Below are 22,055 nucleotides of genomic sequence, written 5' to 3'. Positions count from 1 at the left end.
CTGTGAGCCCCTTTGGGGACAGGGAACCATCTTTTTTAAATTTTGATTCTTCTATGTAACCTACTTTGAGAACTTTTGTTGAAAAGTAATCAGGAATGTCACTTTCTCTAAAGGAAAATGCTGGGAAGAATTACACTTTCTAGTTGCCCCCACAAACCTTCCCAGTGGGCTCCAATTCTGTAGAACAGCCCCCCCCCACCCGCCGCACAAGAATTCTGTGCAGAGCTGGCCCCGCTGGGAGCACCCGCCTCTATGCAGCATCAAGGATAGTGCACATTTGTTGGTACCAGACATTCTGATATACACAGACCTAACAGAAATCACAGATGAAGCTGTGCTCCACAAGTAGCTATAAGAGCTCTTCAACAGTGGAACAGTCTGTCTGATGCCTTGGTGGCTCTCCCCTGCTGGAGGTTTTCAAACAGAAGCCAGGCAGCCTTCTATCAGGGATGCTGTAGCAGTTTCCTGCACTGAGCATGAGGTTGGACTAGACAAGCTCCAAGGTCCCTTCCAACTTTGCAATTCTATTATTCTACAATATAATTAATTAATTGATTGATTAATTACACTTTTATACCGCCCCACACTCGTGTCTCTGGGTGGTTCACAATGATAAAACAGTTAAAAACACATATAAAAACAAAAACAATTTAAAAATCAATCACAGAATTAAAAACCTATACATTATTAAGAAGCTGAAAAAGCCTGAGTAAAAAGATGGGTTTTTAAATATTTTTTAAAAATTGTCAGAGATGGGGAGAATCGTATCTCAATAGGGAGCACATTCCATAGTCCCAGGGCAGCAACCGAGAAGGCCCGTCTCCGTGTGCTATTACCCAGTTCCCAGCAGAATGGATATCTGGTATCAGGCCATAATTATGCCAGTATATTAAACAGGCTACAAGACTTAGTCCAAAAGCAGACTTAAATAAGTCTGATGGGAAATACTGAAAGAGAAACCAAAGCACTGGAAACACCAGCTATAAGCCAAGACAGATTAAAAAGATTTGAAGATGGTCAAGTGCTGATCTGCTTTAACTGCCATTTCAGTCATAGCACTACTGGTGCCTATGCAGTCCAATACTGAACACTATTCAAACAACAGAACAGCATAGAAGATCACAACAGGTAGAACTATATGGGAGTGAACTAGACAAAAGAAAGTTATGCTCTCTGGTTTAATTCTGGGTACAGAATTATGAAACCCTGGCACAGCATCCCTTCAGTGGCTGTTGCTGATGCCTACCTTGTGTTTCTTTTCTGTCAGTCATTTGTAGACAGTGCAACATTAGTAGTAGTAGTAGTAGTAGTAGTAAAAAACCACTTTGCAAACTTTTTGTTGAAAGAAGTAGTGGCTTACTGAGCTACTAAATCTCCAAGAATTACATCAGCCCTAAAATGCAATGAAGTGCACAGTGCTCCTAGGACAAGAGCACACTGAAGACTGGAATACAAGACTTTTTGAAACTTACATGGTTAAACATGTAGTACAATGCCATAGTTTTATCCCAGTTTCCATGTGATTTCAAGCCCTTATTTACCAGACACAGATGCCTTAAAGTCTAACTGGGCACCTCACCATCTAACTACTAATCACATGCCTATGTTTGCAATGCAAGAATCTAGCTACTCAGTAAAGAAACATTCATAAATTTCAGTAGTGTGTTACATACAAAAATATTTTCCCGTTAACACACAAAAGTCTTAAATGTTCAGAGAAACTTAAGATGGTGACACCCAGCAGTTAGGCTTCACAGTTTGAAAACACATAAGCTAGGGGTGGAGTGCTTATAGCATTACCTTTGGAAGTATGTGTCATACAATCAATACATAGGTAATTGAAGTATTACTAAATTAGGGAAGAACTGAAAATATCACTATCATCAGAAATGTAACAATGCAAACTAGAAGCAGAGTAGCAGAAGAACATCTGGGCAGAAGAGTTAACCAATATAGTTCAGTTGCAGTGGCTTACAGAATGACCACCAATATCTTTTGTAGGGATAGCATGTCTGTAAGAGAAGCATGAACTTTCTCTTACAGCCACCACTGATAAACTAGAGCAGACAGAAACCAGATAGGTCACATACTTTCACTGTTTAATTCTGAAACTATCTTATTTGCATACATCATCACACTGAGTGATGCCTCTATCCTCCCAGTCAGGGCCTGGTGTTTTCAAACCCCACCCCACCCCACCCCCACCCACCCCCCCTTTTTTTTTTAAAAGTGTACCCATTCTGTCCCAAAGTTTTACCTCAAATATCCGTTATAAACAGCCAAGAATCATGACCACCAAGATCTTGCCAAACTTTGGGGGGAAATTACAAGCTAAGTGCATCTGCCCTCGAATCGGGTTTTTAAAAAACCATGAACCTTAGGTCTATGCTGCGGCTTCCTTGTGCCTTCCGGAGCCTCATGATTAGGGCTCCACAGCATCTCTCTGATCTGGCTTCGCCTCTCCAAGTGATGGACTAGCTAGGTGTTTAGACTCGGCACGTCCACCCTCAGCTTGACTGTGGGGCTTAGCAGCAAGGGCAATGCCAAAGCTAAGCATCCGTCAGGATTACTCTCTCTGCCAAACCTGCCAGTCAGGCTGAAGGATGAGTGAACTAAGCCTGAGCACAGAGCTATCCAATTGTGGAGAGGAGGGAGGGAGGGATGCTGACTGACAATGCTACCCCTATCCGCCCCAAAAGGACTAGCCTAGCCTTGAGAGATGAATCCTTCAATCTGGAGTCAACAGTGTTGCGCGAAATTAAGCCAGGGAGGCAGTAGGGCTCTATCTACCCCCAGAAGGCAACTAAGTACCCCACGTATTCAAGTACCCCTAGCTGAAAATCTATGTTTTAAGTCAAGAAAGGGCATTTCTTAAGATACGCACAGGCAATCTCAATCACACCACCAACTTCGAGCAACAAAAACACAGCCTCACAGAAAAATTCTCATATGTCCGATAGGTCTCATCACTTCTACAAGATGAAAAAGGTAACATGAAAGCCTCTTTTTACCATTGGATTTATTATGGCTAGAAACCACCAAGGGTTTCAATCCATGGGCAGATGGAGGGTCAAGTTTTGTAAGCTTTGCCCATGGTGCATACAGAGCCAAGATATTCCTAATATGTTTCTAACTAGTTTTCGCAAGGACTGTGAAATCCTGTAAATGAGGCTCTACAAGAAAGTATGAATTAACAGATACATTAGTGCAGATGATGTAACCATAAAAGGTCTCATACTCATCTGAGCAATTATACCTCCTATATTAAATAATCTCTTCTTTTGTTAGGTAAACAGTTTGCTAACTAATGATACTGAAAAATGGACCAGTCCATCATTTCTCCAGAACAGAGTGGGCAAACTTCAACATGCATTTTGGACCCAAAAGTTAAGAATTGCAAAAACACTAAACAGACCCATTTTTTATAATGGATACAGAGATTAAAATATCAAAGTATGCAGAACTTGTTAGAAATGAGCAAACCATTTACACATTCCACTCCACATTCAAAAAGTTCTTTTGGATGTTCTAGATTAAATGTGTGTGTCAAAATCTTTAATAAGCAATAAGTTCAGAGAGATATTGAAGCACAGAATAGGCCTAACAACTATGTTTGGGCCTCCGTCATTTTCTTGTTCAGGATAATGACAAGAGTCAAATAAGCAAATTATACTACAGATAATACAGATAATATAGTCATGGCCCTAATGATAGAGCTTTACAAACACTCACCATAGCCAGAAGTGTAATTGGGACCTCGTCGTCCTCTGCCTCTTCCACTATAAGACCTAGAGCCTTGTACAGAGGAAGGGTTGCTCTCATCAGTGATATAGCCCTTCTCCTTTTCAGGACCTCTGGTAGATGAAGGTCTGAAACCCATGCCAATCTGCCGTAGCTGCTCATCAATCTGGAGCCTCTCCATACGAAGCTGTTCCACTTCCTTCAATGACAGTTAAGTTAAATGTTAGCAAGACCACCATGTTGCGACTGGAGCCAAGAGTCACAGTTCAATAGAGCTTAAGACAACCTAAATTCCCATTTTTTGAAATGAAACCAGGTGCTTACTGAGCTACTAAATCCCCAAGAATTACATCAGCTGTAAAATGCAATGCAGTTCACAGAGCTCCTAGGCTAAGAGTACACTGAAGACTGGAAGGCAAGTCTTATTGAAACCTACATGATTACATGCCTACCACAACTGTAGGTTATCCTGGTTCTGTTTGACAGCTTTGGTTCACAAGGCTTGGAGTACACTCGCATTATTTGAGTGTATTGTACTTTTTGAACAAAATCCCTGAAGTGGCTCACAACATTCATAAGATGCAACAGTTCCACTAAAAAGAACTTGATACTTTTAAACATAGTATTAACAAATGAACATCATTTAAAAAAAACAGATCTAAGAGAAAAGATATGGGAGAGGAGAGCAATGCAAACAAGGATGAAACAGAATTTTAAAAGACAGGAAGAATTTTAAGAGACGGGAGGTTTTCCCACTGAAAATCTTCCCACACATCGAGAATGTTTAGTTCCTTCGAAAACAGATGAGGCAGAAGCAGCAGAAAGAGAACGTTGAACTGATATCTGAGCAGGCATGTGATGGCCTTTGCCTGGCATGCCTTCTTCCCCTCATCCTTTCAAACAGTGCAGTTGGTCTTACACAGAGTGGTGGACAACAGTCTAGCTGATTCAGGAGCAGAGCTGGAATGATATCTTTGTGAGAATGGTGTAGTGGTTAGAGTGCTGGACTAGGACTGGGGAGACCCGTGTTCAAATCCCCATTCAGCCATGAAACTAGCTGGGTGACTCTGGGCCAGTCACTCTCTCTCAGCCTAACCTACTTCACAGGGTTGTTGTCGTGAGGAGAAACCTAAGTATGTAGTACACCGCTCTGAGCTCCTTGGAGGAAGAGCGGGATATTAAATGTAAAAATAAATAAAAAATTTCCTGCTCTATTCTGGAAAGACATAATATACATATAATCTATGTCCCCACATATTATAAAGGTTTCCATCCATCCTATATCTGTACAGAGCAGATATCAGGGCTACTACTTAGGAAATATGGGTGGAATCTGTTTATATCAACCCTTTAAAATGGTATTTGTGCATTCTCATGATACTAAAACAGCTCCATATCTACACAAGGAAGCTGGAGGGAGAGGAACACACAGTAGTGGATCAGGCTAGAGTAGCCTGAAACCAAATGCAAATCAGGCTTTTACACTGGGTGGGGACAACGGCAACCAGTTGACACAGCCATAAGGCAGAGCACCAGGGTGAATCTGAGATTTCTGCCTAGGGGCATTTGGCAGTCCTGAAACATGAAGCAATATGATCTGACCACCATTCAAGTTTGCAGCACAATCAGAGGCTACACAGATCCCTAGCTGTGCAGCAGCTGCAGATCAGTTGCCCATTAAACTCACATGCATTTAAGGGAACAGTTCCTATGGAGATCAGATCAGTGCAAGTAAGCCTTAACAAGCCAAGTACTTTTCAAAATAAGAAGCAGATTCCACCACGCTTTCAGCAATCACCTTAGACTGTAAGCCAGGCCTACTCAACCTAGACCCCGCCCCCCCAGCTGTTTTTGGACTACAACTCCCATAATTCCCAGCCACAGTGGCCAATAGCCAGGGATTATGGGAATTGTAGGCCAACATCTTCAGGAGGACCAAAGTTGAGCAGCCCTGCTGTAAGCCCTCTGAGAAGAGACAAAGTCACTTCTGTGCTCTGTGGAAGTGCCTACCACCACACATATGGGTTTAAACACATATTAAAAGAGAATAAGAATGTGTAGAATGTTTCACCAGAGAAACGTTTTGACTTGAAAAGGGCCACTGCAAGCTCAAAACAGAACACCCGTTAAATGAAGGGCCTGTTCTGAGCTTGAAACAGAACAACCCCAGCTTTGATCGACCGACTGCCTGTATACTGTGCCTCTCTTAAAGAAGAGGATACATTAGGGCAGGGGGAGGAAGTTTCTATTCTGAATTGCAATGCAAAAAGTGTGTGTACACTCTATGAGTGCACCTTTTCCCAGCATTGTTAGGGAACAATGGGGAAACTGGAAACACCCCACTGTTCCCCATGGGTAGCTCCCAGTGTGTGGTAGGGCATGATAGGTGCCTACCATCAATCCACAAAAGAAATGGGCAAGCGAGTGATTTTAAACAAATTGTTAACCTTTTCCCCAAACCCTCATAGGATCCGGGCGGGGGGGGGTTTGGGAGAAAAATCACCTGCTTGCCTATTGCTTTTTTCTTTTGGATGGTAGGTAACACCCATCATGCCCTACCACCCAACCCACTTTGGTGTCTCTAGGAGCTATTCATGGGGAACAAAGGGGTGTTTCCAGTTTCTGGATTGTTCCCTGTGGCCCAAACACATGAAACGTTTAGAGTTGTTCCGCCGAAACGGCTGTTTTGATAGAACGTTTCAGCCGTTTTGCATTTCGTTTTGAGCTTGAAACACAACACAAAGTTGTTTCGTGCACATCCCTAAAAGAGAAGCAGCAGCAGTAAGGCAAAAAGTAAAGCAGCAAAATGCAGTAAGTAACAGCACTTAGGATACGTAGTGCTATGAGGGTTCAAAGGGCTTCTCATACATTCTCTCTGTAATTCTTACAACAGCCTTGTAAGGTACGTCAGTATTATTCAAATTTAACAAAGCCATCAAAGCCAAAAAGTGTAACTCTTAAGTCCAATGCACATGCACTGCAGGCACATTAATGTAGTAGTTTATTCATAAAAGCTCAGAAATTCCAATTCATTTTGAGGTAGCAACTTTTTGTCAAGGGGGGGGAAGGGGAGGTTGTTTACTCTGCAAAGGCCAAACTTACACTAAGAGCTATATTGTTTTCATCTTATTCTATAGCCCCATATTAAGTATGTGTGGAATACAGAGAAGGGTGCTATATAATACATTGAAGGGAAGAAGAAAAAGAAAAGTCCGGCATGCCCTGCAAGCAAAGCATAGTTATCCAGTACAAGTCTCGTCCATCAAGTCTGTGTCTGCTATTTCACAGCAGTCGCGAATATCAATGAACTGGTATGACTTAAATTCGACACAACTCAAAGCTATGTAATTTTAAAGCAACACAATTATCTTATCCCTTTGTGAAGCTCTACAATATGGAAAATGAGATTCCCACACTAATTTCAAATGCAGGACAGCACCAGAGACTTCTAACTCTTGCTATATAAGATATAGTTTTGTTCTTGAACAACTCATGTCCATACAATCAAATGGCAGTGTAATGTAATGTAAATACCTGCAAGATTATTATGTTCTGCAATAAATTGAAGGCAAGAGAAAAAAGTGGTGATAGTTAAGCAGGAAATCATGTTCAAAACTGCTCACCTTCAAATAGGCAATGTGGTATTCAAGAAGTACTTGGACGTTTCCAATGCTCTCTTTAGTACCCACAAAGACAAATGGAACCATTCCCTTAAAAAAAACAAAAAACAAAAAAAACACTGCAATCTCATTCTCAAGTATGCATATACAAAATTCATGTCAATTCAAGTTACACCTGCAATCCAGTGTATATTTACACACAAGTTAACACACATTTACTTCAGGGGGGCCCAAGGATACTACCCTGTTTCCCCAAAAGTAAGACCTACCCCGAAAGTAAGACCTAGCAGTAATTTCTGATGTACCGCTAATTGCCCTAGTGCATTTTTTGGGGCTAAAATTAATATAAGACACTGTCTTATATTCGGGGAAACATGGTAGTGTGTTGGACTGCAGTCTCTCTTTATCCTCTTTATAGGCTCAGGCTATCTGTATGTATGCTAATTTTGAGTGAAGGGGCAGGTGTAGGGAGCATCCCTCTATATGCTTGTTTGGGTATATTTTACAACTAAGAAAGCTGAACAGCAGTCAGAACAATAACCTAAGTTCTCAGCAAACCTAAGCCAAGCCTTAGGTCAAGACAATCTTGGCACTCAAGGACCATCAGGAAGACTATAAAGCAGTTTGCAAAACTTGCATTCTGAACTTTCAAATAGCACCACTCACCATCAAAAAGCAGCAGGCAGCAGCATTTTTAGGTGTATGTCCAGACACTGGACTCAGAATAACCTAATACAGTCATTTTCAAAACATTTTCTACCTTCAAGAAACCCTTTCAACTCTAACTTGTCTGCTAAGAAATCTCTGCCTGTCTACCACAGAATCCTGTTGTGCTGCAGAGGTTCTTTGGGAATCTTCTGAGCACACATATACAGTTCAGGCAGACACCAACTAAGGCCTGTTGGATCTCAGCACTGGGTCCATGTGAGCATAGAAAATACTCTGTTGTTGGCTATTCACCTTTAAGAGAAGCTCATCCATCATTACCAATCTTTTCTTTGGAAAATGTTCTGAGAAGCTTCCATTGGAACTGCACAAATTCCTAGGATACGGTTTCTAAAAATTACTGATCTAGTGGATATTAACCCCTAACTTGGCAAAGAGGCACCTTTTAACGTGGTGATTCTCTTTGTTTAGCAGTGGGAGAGTAACTGGCCCTATCCACCCCCAGCACAGTACCTCCAGTGACTGTTGCTGGTGTCTACGTTTCTTTTTAGATTGTGAGCCCTTTGGGCACGGGGATCCATCTTATTTATTTATTATTTCTCTGTGTAAACTGCCCTGAGCCATTTTTGGAAGGGCTGTATAGAAATTGAATAAATAAATAATAAATAATGACACTCAAATCTATTTCTCCCTGTCATCAATATCAGGAAATGCCATTAGGCCCGTAAATGCCTGTCTACAATGGACAGGATGAGGGATAATAAACTGAAGCTGAATCCAAGCAAGACAGGGATGTTCATTGTTGGGGGTCATAATCTGCAAGATGGGATAGAACTTCCTGTTCTGGATGAGTGTCGTCCCCCCCCCACCGCCCCCCACAGCAAAGAACAGGTCCGTAGCTTGGGATTGCTCTTGGACCAAGGTCTCACCACGGTGCTTCAGGCTGAGGCTGTGGCCAGGAGAGCTTTTTAATAGCTGTGACTAATTCAACCACTCCACCCATTCCTTGAAGAGAATGACCTGAAAACAGTGGTATACCAGCTGGTAACCGCCAGATTGCACTACTGCAATGCACTCTATGTAGGGCTGCCTTTGTACATAGTTCGGAAACTTCAGTTAGTCCAAAATGCAGCAGCCAGATTCATCTCTGGGGTATCCTAGAGAGACCACATTATGCCTGTTGTTAAAACAGTTGCACTAGCTGCCGATATGTTTCCGGGCAAAGTACAAAGTACTGGTTATTACCTTTTAGAGCCATGAATGCCTTAGGTCTGCATTTCCTGAGAGAGTGCTTTTCTCTACAAGATGCCCACTGCTCATTAAGATCATCAGGAGGGGTCCATTTTCTGAGTGCCACCAGTTCATCTGGTGGCGACCTGGCATTGGACTTTCTCAGTTGTTGCCTGTAGATTGTGAAATGTGCTCCCCGGGGATAAATGATTATGGTAACTTCCTTGGAGGCCTACAGGAGAGCCTTGAAGACCAATTTTTTTAGCCTGGCTTTTAATGATATCTAGATTTAGTTTCAATTTAAGAGTTTTAATCTGGTTTAAATTTTTTAAAAATTGTAATTGCTTTATTGTGTTTTTTAAATTTTAATGTAAACCGCCCTGAGCTACTTGAGAAAGGGAGGTATATAAATTGAATAAAAACAAACTATATTACCTCCTTCAGGTTATCTTGTAACTCAGAAAGTTTTGCACTCCATTTCTACAGTTGTGTTATACCTGAGCTTCACATTATTAATAGCACTGTCATTTTCAGAAACACACATGAAAATTTAAAAATAAACCTTACATCTTCTCTGGGAAGTTTGTTCTCATTGTCCCCTTCAATTCTCACTCGCACAACTCCAGACTTGTCCACAATCTCTTGAATAACTTTGCCATTTTTGCCAATAACTTTTCCTTCAATGAATAAAGATGAATAATTACCATGTGGCATGAAGTAGACTTGATTACCAACAAGGAGAGTTGCTCAAGAGTTGAAATAGTTTTCCTATTCCTATTAATTATCTCAAAATAATTAAGTCTGGTTTCTTGTATCCAACTGGCAATCTCAAAAGCTAGCATGTGAGTTGGGCCATTTTGGAGCCATAAATTTATCCATTAGAGAAGCATTTCCTTCTCCTTTAAAGCAATGCTGATCTTATCACAAGCTGCTGGAGGAGCAGACTGTTTCGCAAGACGGGATCCGTATATTTTTGTATGGCATGAACAGGTACATTGGTACTCACCGTGAAGGTGTCTTCTGGCTGGTGTAGAAGAGGTCACCCAAGCTTGGGATTACATCCCCCCCACATGCTCCAAAAGGCAGGAAGTAGTCATACTTGAAGATCCTTAACCCAGTGCATGTGGGCGGATCTCCTCAGTGCTTAAAACAGCTCAAGCTACGGAATGAAAACCACAGAACACAACAGAGAATATACAACAATATACAAACAATAATGCAGAGAAAGACAGAAAAACTGTCCCCCTACAACCAGATCGTCAGCTCCAGCCTAACACAACACGGGCGGGCCTTGGGTGACCTCTTCTACACCAGCCAGAAGACACCTTCACGGTGAGTACCAATGTACCTTTCTCGGCTGGTGTAGGAGGTCACCCAAGCTTGGGACATACCACAGCACCAACCACGGGAGGGAAAATACCCAAGCTGGAGCTACTGACCCGGAAGGACCTGTTGCAGGACCCTCCGACCAAATGCTGCTCTGGCAGCTTCATGTTCATCCAACTTGTAATGCCTTGAAAATGTAAAAGGCGACGACCAAGTAGCCGCCTTGCAAATCTCTTCATGGGACACCGGTGAAGATAACACAGTGGAAGTGGCTGCCGATGTAGTTGAGTGCGCCGTAATCTGACCAGGCACCGAAAGTTTCTGGGCTTCATACAACATCGTAATGCATGAATGAACCCATCGAGCAATAATGGCTGAAGAGACCTTGCATCCCATCTTAGAAGCCTTAAAGGCCACAAAAAGAGCATCTGACTTACGGAAAGCCTGCGTCCGGTTGCACTCCTTCTCTGCAGGGTGACGAGCATCCGGACAAAAAGAAGGTAATTAAATGACCGCCTCACAATTAAACTGAGACTTTACCTTAGGGATAAACGAAGGATCCGGGATAAGTCTCACAGAGTCCTTAGAGAAATTACACAAATTACTCTGAACTGACAGAGCCTGCGATTCAGAAACCCTCCTGGCTGATGTTACAGCTACTAAAAAGGCCACCTTCCAGGACAGCATCTGCAATGATACAGATCAAAGTGGTTCAAATGGCGGAAACTGCAGACCCCACAACACAATATGCAAATCCCATGACGGAAAACGATGGCAGACCAGAGGAGACAACAAAGCTGCCCCCCTCAAGAACTTGCGTAGAAGAGGGTGCCACGCCTGAACAAACGCTGATGAGGAAACAACATCTGGATCAAGCACACCGCCTGGTGTTTAAGTGTGTTGGGTTTCAGACCAAGCGCAAGGCCATCCTGAAGAAAACCTAGTAATCCCCTCGACCTGCACTTGTCCAGCTGCAGGGAGAGCTTTGCTGTCCAGCGCAGAAAACTACGCCAAGTCGATTGGTAAATCTTGTTGGCTGAACACTTTCTAGATGCAAGGATGGTAAATCGGACCTTGACACAGCAGAACTGGATGGTCTGGCAAACTGAGTGGATGACCTACGGTCAAGTCGATGATCTCGGAAAACCAAGGCCCTCTGGGCCAAAAAGACGCAATCAATATCAGGGATGCCCGGAAACCCCGCAGCTTCCTGAGGCAACGGGAGAGCAGCGGCACTGGAGGAAATGCATTCAGCAGACACGGAGGCCATGGCACCGATAGCGTATCCGTCTCTTCTGCCCCCAACATCGGGAAACGTGAGTAAAACCTCTGAATCTTGGCATTCTGAGGATATGCAAACAAGTCTATCTGGGGACACCCCAGCTGCTCTGTCAGCCACCTAAATACTTGAGGGTGCAGGCCCCATTCTGCCGGCTGGATCTCCTGCCGTCTTAGCCAATCTGCCCGACCATTGGAAATTCTGTTTACATGATGGTCCAGAATGGATATTAAGTTGTTCTGTACACATTAAGATATTCCTTCCCTTCACCAAGGGCGTGAAGGCTCTTAGGGCCAGAAAGACAGCCCACAGCTCGAGCCAGTTTATGCTATGGAGCAACTCTGTTCCATAGAACTGTTCCAACAGTGAGCCCCCCAGCCCGATAGACTGGTGTCCGTCGTGACCATCACTCTCTCGGGTTCTATGAACAGCCTGCCCTTGTCTAGGTTCCCCGGGCCGTCCAACGAACTGACTCGCGAAGAGACAGCTAGAGAGGAATGTTCTTGTCACGTTTGAGGGCAATCCTGTGCTGGTAAGGGAGGAAACCCCACAGTAACTGGCGTAGATGAAAACCTTGCCCAAGGCACCGAGTCCATAGCCGCCACCATGAGACCCAACAAACTTGCTAGATTGAGAAGGCTGGCCCACAGTCTCGAAGCAATCACACGAGCCAGTGACGTTAAGACCTCCATCCGATCCTGTGGCAGAAACAGTTTGCCTACTGAAGTGTCCATTACCATGCCCAAATGACGAAGGCTCTGTGTGGGCATCAGGTGACTCTTGCCCACATTTATCAGAAACCCATGCGCACGTAACACAGACATTGTTCTGGACAGAGCCGACTGAACTGCCCCTTCTTGAGCAAGTTGTCGAGGTAACAATACAGGTGGACCCCCTCAGTGCATAAAGTGGCCACTAGCAGACTAGAACCTTCATAAAAACTCGGGTGGCTGATGAGAGACCAAAAGGAAGGGCTCTGTACTGATAATGCCTCCCCATGTAGCAGAAGTGGAGTATATGTCGACTGCGTGGATGAATGGGGATGTGTAAATAGGCCTCCTGGAGATCTATTGAAGTCATGTAGTTCCCCATCTGCAATGCCTCTGAGATGGTACAAAGGGTTTCCATCCTGAACCTCCTTTTTATCACAAAACGGTTGACTGGGCGTAGGTTGAGAACTGCCCTGGCCGATCCGTCCTTTTTTGGCACCGTAAAAATCACAGAATAGATGCCCTTGCCTCTCTGAAGAGGTGGGACCTCCTCTATGGCCCCTATAGCCACCAGATACTGAATGGCCATGGACAACCCCTTGTGCTTTTCCGGTTTCCCAGATCTAGGGGTAAGGAGGAATCTGTTTCCTGGGGGGCTGGCCAGCTCCACTTCGTACCCGTGTAGGCTAATGGAAAGAACCCACCTGTCGATGGATTCTTTCCAAACAGGCCAAATGGCAGACCCCCACTTTGCCTGAGTGGGAGTCAGGACTGCTGCTTGGGGCCCCCGCTGCTGGTTTCCGAGAGACTGATGGTTCTGCTGAGTGAACCCTTGCCTGCCTTGGCCTCTGGATCTGTTCCACTGTGATCGAAAAGGCCTAAAAGGCTCCCTCTGACAAACTGAGGTCTAAACGCCCTGAAGGTTTGCATCGGTCTATGATTAAAACTCTTGTCCTTCTTTCTAGGAGCTGATGGCAGAGCCCTGCGGTTATCCTTAGTTTCAATGAGGACCTCTTTCAGGGCCTCATTCCCAATTAGCTTTCCCCCCAGCATAGGGAACAGCAGCTAATTTAGCCCTAGACGTATTATCAACTTCCAAAATTTTAGCCATATGTTGCGTCTTGCCAGGACACCTGCACTGACTGCACATGCCGAGAACTGAACACTGTCCAGAGTAGCATCCGCTGAAAAGGCAGCCGCCCTCTGCAGACGAAGTAGCTTACGCCACATCTTAGATTGATTAGTGGGAGGGTCATTGGGTAACTCGCCAATCCACAAGACCGATGCTCTAGACACCAAGGACACAGTGGTGTCAGCTCTGATGGCCACTGCTCAAGCCTCGTGGGCCCTGCGCAGTGCAGATTCTGCTTTTCTGTTTTCTGGCTCCTTAGAAGAGGAGTCCCCATCCTTGGGTACCACTGTGCTACTAAGTAGGGCCCCGAAGTGAGCAACCGTAAGTGGCACCTTCAGCAAGTCCAGAGTCTCCTCCTCAAAGTTGTACAATTTGCTAGCCAATGTCAACATACGCTTTGGGAGTCGCAATAGCTGCCCATTCCTCCTTGATGGTCTTAGTAAAGCCCTCAGGTATCACTGATTTAATCTGCGGTACCTTAGCCTTAGGCAGCACCAAGGAGCCCTTGGACACAGGAGAGATCTGTTCCTCTGTAACTGGCTACAGATCAAGCGCAGCAATAGCCTGGTTAATTAGGAGCTGAAAATCCACCATAAGAGAGAGCCTCTGACTGTGTAAGTTTGCAGCAGAGTCCTCAATCATCTCCCCCTCTTCCGAGGAGGAGGGCCCCTTGTCTGGGTTGCCCAGCAATGTCTCTGACCCACTGACCCTGGGTCACAATAGATCTGGGGAGTCCTCTCCAGACTCATCTGAAGACCTCCCCCTACACAAGGGCACAGAGTCCTGGCGTATAGCCACCCTGGGCTGCTTAGCGGGCACCGTCTCCTCCTGAGAGTCTGAGGGCGACACATGGATCACAGCCTGCCTTGCAATGCCTTGCAGGCTTCCGCGCTTTAAGCGCCGCTGCCAGTGAGACCTGAACGGCCTCCTGAATCCAGCCCTTTGCAGTGGCAGCATCAGGGGGAACCCCCACATTCCCTGTAGGAGTAGGCTCTGAGGGAGGGGCCACATAGGGGGCATCTGCACTCACCTCCTCCCCCCCCGAGCAAGTCCCGATCTTACCGGGGGGAGCTGTTCATGGCCTTCTGGGTGCTCAGACGCCCCATCCACGGGCTCAGCACCGCCTGCCTCATCATCCTGCACGTCTTCCCCGTCTGATTCCGACAGGCTCTGGGGCGGCCACTCCTGCTGACGTTCCTTTCAGCGTGGCCCCAATACTCGCTGAGGCAGTCCTCCTCCTGCACGCCCAACTGCTAGGGAAAGGAGTGGGGGGGGGGGGCGAGGCCAAACATCACAGGCTTACCTTGCTCGCGCTGCCAGGCGAAAGCTCTCTCACCAACGGGGCCTCCTTGTAGGGAAGCCTCCGATTCTGGTGCCGCCACTTGTGTCCTGCTACGGTGGATTGCTGGTGGCATGAATTGCGCCCAGTCTCCTCACCGGTATCTGGCACCAACAGGGCCTCCTTGTCAGGAAGCCTCCGATTCTGGTGCCGCCACCTGCGTCCTGCCTTGGTGGATTGCTGGTGGCATGGATTGCGCCCAGTCTCCTCACCGGTATCTGGCCACCAACGGGGCCTCCTTGTAGGGAAGCCTCCGATTCTGGTGCCGCCACCTGCGTCCTGCTTCGGTGGATTGCTGGTGGCATGAATTGCGCCCAGTCTCCTCACCGGTATCTGGCAACAGAGAGGACCGCTGTGGCCTACAGGCGCCAGCAAGGTCATCTGATACATCTGCCATTTTCCTTACAGGATTTGCGCAGTCCCGAGTTTTTGGCGGGAAACAGGCGCTGATGGGCGGATCTCTCCCTAATAGCCAGGAGTCCGAAGGTCTTTTTAGCGGACATCGGCCAAAAGGTCGGCAAGAGGTGAGGAGAGGTAACGAATAACAGAAAGGACAGTAGAAGAACAGATATGAATTTTTTTTAAAAAAAATTTAAAAATTTCTTTTTCTTTTTCTTTTTTCTTTAGTAACTAGAGAGAACTAATAGTAGTAGAATACCAGGTGAAGAATAGATTGGAAATAGTCAAAAACAATAGGAATATAAGCAGAAGAAAAGAAGAGGCCTAGTTAACTAGGCCAAAGCCAGCGAGCTGTAATGCGAGCCTTCTGGAGCAAAGGCAGGAAGTAGAACTGAGGAGATCCGCCCACATGCACTGGGTTAAGGATCTTCAAGTATGACTACTTCCTGCCTTTTGGAGCATGTGGGGGGGATGTAATCCCAAGCTTGGGTGACCTCCTACACCAGCCGAGAATACTGTGTTCTAGACTGGCAATACTCTGAATAGGCTGGCTTGCTCTCCTCCCTTTTGATCTGTGCATGCTTTGTTGAAAATGCCACTCTTCAGTCACTTTGTGTCTCTAATTTGACAATTTTTGTTACAATTAACATATTTTCTATATAGGTGGTAACAAATAAACAGCAGTCACTGCAATACTTTTAGTGCAAAAATATTTAGTTGTCCTTGCGTGTCAGAACCTTGCATGAGTTCTGGAAAATTTAAAGGAAGTTTTCAAGCGCTCACCTATTTAGTTATTAACAATATAATTACTCCATTTTTATCTCTATAAGGAGATATTAACACAAACTCTCCCAGGGACTAGTTGACTACTCGACGCAGCACATTAATTAGGAGCAGGGAAGAGCAAGGGGTTGCCTTACCATGTCAGACACCTTCCAGAGTATAAGCAAAACAATTCAGAGTGGGAAGTCCTGTTCCTTGAGACCAGGAGGCAGAAAGTTGACTTTGGCCAAGGAAGTAACTCCCAATCCAGAACAGCAACAATTGAGAGCATATAGCAGCCTCAAGACTTCTCTCTAATCTGTGTTTAAGGAAACTGAGCCACTTAAGACTCCACACCCTTAACTCTACTAGTTAAAAAAGGAAATGGTGGTGCTAGGGAAGACGAAGAATTTTTTTTTTTAATGTGAAAGCAGAGCTGATAGCAGAGCCCTGTATATTCCTGCTTCCCAGCCTAAGTAAGGATTGATGGAGTTGAGAGGATCCTTCCTTGCAAAAGCTCAATTACAATTTTCTACCTCCTAGTCCCAAGGAAGGAGACTTTCAATGACCAGAATGTTCTTCCACCCACAGAGAACTCAACCCATTAAGAAGCAACGTTATGTGTATGTGTGTTTGAATGACTCAGCTGCCAACACAGAAGCTGCTTCTGATATGACACTGAAGTGGGGGGCTGGGGGAGAGACAGAACGCCACTTAGGTGTTTTCATACTGAACAGCCTCTCTTTCTCCAAGAAATTAAAGTGTGTTAAAGTGTTATCAGGATTACATACCCACAAGACTTCTAGGAACCTGAATGAAGTCCTCCACAAATTCCAAATAGCTTCTAGCCTTTTTTACTGCATCAGCACTCTGGAAATGAACAACAGAAGCAATTTGTGAATTGAGTGCATTAAAAATTAAACCCTCTTTCAACAGTTAAACCAGTATTTTAGACAACAAGCATTTTAATATAAAGTATGTGTGGAAGGGGCAGGGTGTTTGCATACCAAGTGATTTGCAACTTAAAAGCTTGAATGGGATACACATAATCAAAAGAGACCAGAGGTGCAGAAGAACAATTGAGGAAAAAACTATTTTACCCACACTGTTTGAAACAGGATTTTGTCACCTTCAGTTTATCTAACTTTCTTAATAAGAATGGTTTCAACATGAGCATGTTTACACACGTGGACAAATGTGTTGGTACTCCTCCACGAAAAAAGAACCACCCACAATTGTCTCTGAAATAACTTGAAACTGACAAAAGTAATTAGCACCCATCATTGTTTATTCCGCATTTAACAAAAACCAGACTTTGCTTTGGAGTTTTGATGCAACAGAATATTTCAAATATGACCCCTGCTAACTGGGCAAAGAGCACCTTTTACCGTGATTCTCTTTATTTAGCAGGGGGAGAGTAACTGGCCCTATCCACTCTCAGCACAGTACCTCCAGTGACTGTTGCTGGTGTCTATCTTATGTTCCTTTTTAGAATGTGAGCCCTTTGGGGACAGGGTTCCATCTTGTTTGTTTGTTATTTCTCTATGTAAACTGCCCTAAGCCATTTTTGGAAGGGCGGTATAGAAATCGAATTATCATCATCATCATCATTTTATTAATAATAATTCTGCTAATCCCAGCAATAATTAATTAATTAATTAATTAATTATTAATTAATAATTCTGCTATCCCCATTATTATTATTAATAATAATGGGGATAGCAGAATAGAAGAAAAAGAAATAGAAAAACAACAAAATACAAAGATCTACAAACTGAAATTGAAAGGCTATGGCAGAAAAAGACCAAAATAATCCTTGGCTTTTTGTCTATCATTCTCACAATCCTTCTGCCCATTCTGGGGTCAATTTTCCTCTTGCGGCCGCATCCAGGGAGTTTGGCTACAGTCCCATGGACCTTGAACTTCTTAATATCTGCAACTGTTGTCACAGGAACATCAAACTGTTTGGAGATGGTCTTATAGCCTTTGCCTTTAACATGCTTGACTATAATCTTCTTTCTGATCTCCTCAGACAACTCTCTCCTTTGCTTTCTCTGGTCCATGTTCATTGTGGGACACACAATGATACCAAACAGCAGAGTGACTACTTTTCTCCATTTAAATAAGCTGAATGACTGACTGCACGATTTGAGACATGTGTAATACTAATTAAAGAAAACAGCTAATTTGAAAAATCACTCTAATCCAATTATTCATGATCTTTTCTAGGGGTACCAACAAATGTGTCCAGGCCACTTTAGAATATTTTTTATCCAGGCCTTTACATGGTTTTATTGCTGCTTCTGTGTGTTTTTGTCCATGTATAGTTTTTTGTGTTTGTATATTATATATTTTAAATCAGAACTGTTTTTATATTTTTAGCTTAATACTTTTAACTGTCATTTTTATTATGTGTTTTAACTTTTGTAAACCGCCTTGGGGTTGTATTTAATGAAAGGTGTTATATAAATCTAAATCTAACAATAAATAAATAAAATATCTTTGTAGAATAAGCAATACTTTATCTCGTTTCACACTTGCTTTGCTTTACTCGATGACATATCAAAGGTATGCAGGTATACGTGGGACAATTGCTTTTCATTTAATCGCTTTTCAGGAGGCATAAAACACTTTCAATGAGCTGTAAGGGTACCAACAAATTTGTCCACGTGTGTATAACACAGGTGTGTCAAGTTCTTAAGCCAAAGAATTGCATATGAAGATGTATGAGGCCAAGAGCCACAACTCATTTACCGTTCCTGAGGACTTGTGCCAGCCTGTTTTTCTGTGAGCCACCCAACTTCCCCTCAGCTTGCTGTTCTTTTCATGATCCCCAATTCCTCAAGATTCCTATCTCAGAGCTCTACATATCAGGCTGCTGCGACCACCAAACATGTTAATCCATGAAAAGAAAGCCTTATCATGAATAGCGGGCGGGTGGCTCTAAACCACAATTTGGAAACCTCACTTTCAACCTGAAGACATATTACCCAAAAAAGTTCAATACCATCTCTTATCTTAAGGTATCAAATTATTACATGATGTGTCAGCTTGTACCCTTCAGCTAAAGCAGGCCTGCTCAAATTAGCCCCCCCCCCCCGCAGCTGTTTTTGAACTACAACTCCCATAATCCCCAGGCACAGTGGCCAATAGTCAGGGATTATGGGAATTGTAGGCCAACATCTGCTGAAGGGCCAAAGTTGAGCAGCCCTGAGCTAGAGTGACAAAACAGAAAAACCGATGGGCTGCTGCTTCTCACTAAAAGCGTATCTGGATATCAAATAAAACATTTATAGGAAAGCAGTTTTGCATAGGAGCGGGCAGCAAAGTTGTATAGTTGTATATTTAAATATGGAAAGGTATGTTAACTGCATACAGAATTTAGCAGTTGAAGTTACTGGGTAACATCCAGACTAATTAGTCTTGACTATGCACCAATGAAATCAACACAACAAGTTAAGACACAATTGTACCAAATTAAGCACCATTAGTTTCAATGAGACTTAGTCTGGATGCTGCCCAAGATCTAGTCACTGATTGATTGATTGACTGATTGTTAAATTGATATATCACCTTTCATTCAAACAATCTCAAGGCGGTTTACAGCAAGATTTAAAAACAAGATTGTAAAAAAGACACAATTAAAATATTAAGCCAAAAATATAAAACAAATCTGATTTAAAATTTACAACAAATGCATAAAAGCAATACAGAGTACAGAGAGCAGCAGCAGAGACAATCAAATAAAAGCCTGGGCAAAAAGCCAAGATTTTACACTCTTTCTAAAAGCTGTGAAACATATCAGTGAAAAAGTATCTAAAGTAGACCTTTAATATCAGCAAATGCAAGATGGGAGGTCAACAGCCTAGTATAAAGATAGAAGTGGGAAAAATTCACATACATGTTTCATTTTAAAAATCAAACTCTGTACCCATTCCATTTTTATCAAAATTGTGCGTGTTTCTCTCACCCACACCCCTCAACCATCCATTGCTGGTGTTTTCTTTTCTTATATCAGAAAGCGATGAGGTACTTGAGTCTTCAGTCTACAGAGGCAAGCCCATTAGACATCTATCCAGCCCTAAAGTAGGAAGTATATTCAATTTCTCAGACAGGTCATAATTATCTCTTCTACCCACTTAGATGGGGGCTGGTTATCCTACCAGCTACTGGAGAAAATTTCCTGACCGGAACACACAGTTCCAAAATCCAGCAGAGTAATTAAATACACAGAAATAGGTAGGCATAACCATAAAACAACACGTGCAAGCTTCCACATGGAGAATACAAAATGGGGGGGGGGGCGCACAGTGATTGCATCTCATCATACTGATTTCTGCACACAGGTTAAAAGTAAAGCTCAATGGAGAATAAGAGGGGTAGCAATATGTCTTGCACTATGAGGGCACCAGAATGCCACCCCTTCCAGCAAAGGAGCAAATGCTGTCTCCATGATAGCAGCTAAAACGTGTGCATTCAACCCATGTCAGATTCAGAAGTCAAGGCAACAAATTAAAAAAATTGCAATAGCATACAACTACAGCAGAGAGAGAATGCCTTTTCTTGTTACCTCTCCATAGATTCTGAAAGTACCAGTATCTTCCTCAAGCTCAATTGCAGTAACTCCTGGAACCTTTCTGGCTTGCTGTATGTTACTACCATGTGTTCCTATTGCAAGTCCCATTAAATCTTCTCTGACAACAAATTCCTCATGAAATGCTGCTGCAAGTTGTTTCGTGCACTAAGTAGGAAGCAAAATAATTTGTTTACTGCAACGAGGACTTCACACATGAGAACAGTTAATATCACAACTTGAATCAGAAAAAAGCAATTATAAGAACAACTTACTTCTAAATGCTTTGTGGCTTCTTCATTTCTTGACATGAGCATCAACTTGGTTCGAATGCTACGCAAATGCATGTCACTAAGTATATTTACTCTTTTCACTGTTGCCTCACTGGCAGACTGAAAAAAAGCAATACAAAGAGTATTTCCATTTTGCAAGGTAATATATAGCAAAAGAGCCTACCAATAATACCCAATATTAGACTTGAAGTAAATTCTAACATGTTTCAGAAAAGTATTACAGAGTCTACTATCCAATGGGGAAAAATATATATATATGAGCAATTTTTTGAAATGTAATCACCACATACATCAGGACTTAACAAATCTTGTAACTGAATTAGGCAGCTAAGACCCATATTGCTTCAATGGCAAAAGGGATTTATTTTTATTTATTTTTCAAATTTGTAGACTGCCCCAAACTTCCATCTCTGGGCAGTTTACAACAACATGTATTAGAAATGAAAACCTTAACACAATTTAAAACCACAGTCAAATTAAAAAGCTTGGGTGAAAAAACAAGTCTTTAAAGACTTTTTAAAAGTTGTTAGAAATGGAGAGGATCTCATTTCAGCAGGGAGTGCATTCCAGAGTCTCAGGACAGGAAAAAAGACAGCTTATTCCTGCATAGCCACCAGTTGAGCTGGTGGCAACTGCAGCTGAACCTCTCCAGATTATTTCAATGGGTAACAGGGATCATAGCAAAGACAACATTCTCATAAATACCTAGGCCAAAGATGTTTCAGCCACCTAATGGCGCTGTGGGGAAGTGACTTGAGGTTGCCGGTTCGAATCCCTGCTGGTATGTTTCCCAGACTATGGGCAGCAGCAATATAGAAAGATGCTGAAAGGCATCATCTCATACTGTGCGGGAGATGGCAATAGTAAACCCCTCCTGTATTTTACCAAAAGAAAACCACAGGGCTCTGTGGTCACCAGCAGTTGACACTGACTCGATGGCATACTTTTTTTCCCTTAAGCTGTTTATGGCTTTATAAGTTATAAC

At 43.3% G+C, this 22,055-nt stretch overlaps 1 protein-coding gene across 3 annotated transcripts in view; it reads right to left on the bottom strand.

The window, feature by feature from the left end:
- The window catches only part of FXR1 (FMR1 autosomal homolog 1), a 70,885-nt gene that overhangs the window by 9,412 nt on the left and 39,418 nt on the right, over positions 1 to 22,055 (bottom strand). For all 3 annotated transcript variants that reach the window (XM_053306512.1, XM_053306514.1, XM_053306513.1), the window contains exons 7-12: positions 21,053 to 21,169; positions 20,775 to 20,945; positions 16,996 to 17,074; positions 9,825 to 9,934; positions 7,365 to 7,451; positions 3,733 to 3,940 (exon numbers count right to left, since the gene is read on the bottom strand). In XM_053306512.1, coding sequence (XP_053162487.1) covers positions 3,733 to 3,940; positions 7,365 to 7,451; positions 9,825 to 9,934; positions 16,996 to 17,074; positions 20,775 to 20,945; positions 21,053 to 21,169 — 772 coding nt within the window. The remainder of the gene's footprint in view (positions 1 to 3,732; positions 3,941 to 7,364; positions 7,452 to 9,824; positions 9,935 to 16,995; positions 17,075 to 20,774; positions 20,946 to 21,052; positions 21,170 to 22,055) is intronic.

This window comes from Hemicordylus capensis, chromosome 3 (genome assembly GCF_027244095.1).
Source record: "Hemicordylus capensis ecotype Gifberg chromosome 3, rHemCap1.1.pri, whole genome shotgun sequence".
NCBI classification, from domain to species: Eukaryota; Metazoa; Chordata; class Lepidosauria; order Squamata; family Cordylidae; genus Hemicordylus; species Hemicordylus capensis.
Note: the sequence above shows the minus strand (reverse complement) of the source record. Positions and strands in the feature narration are given on the sequence as shown.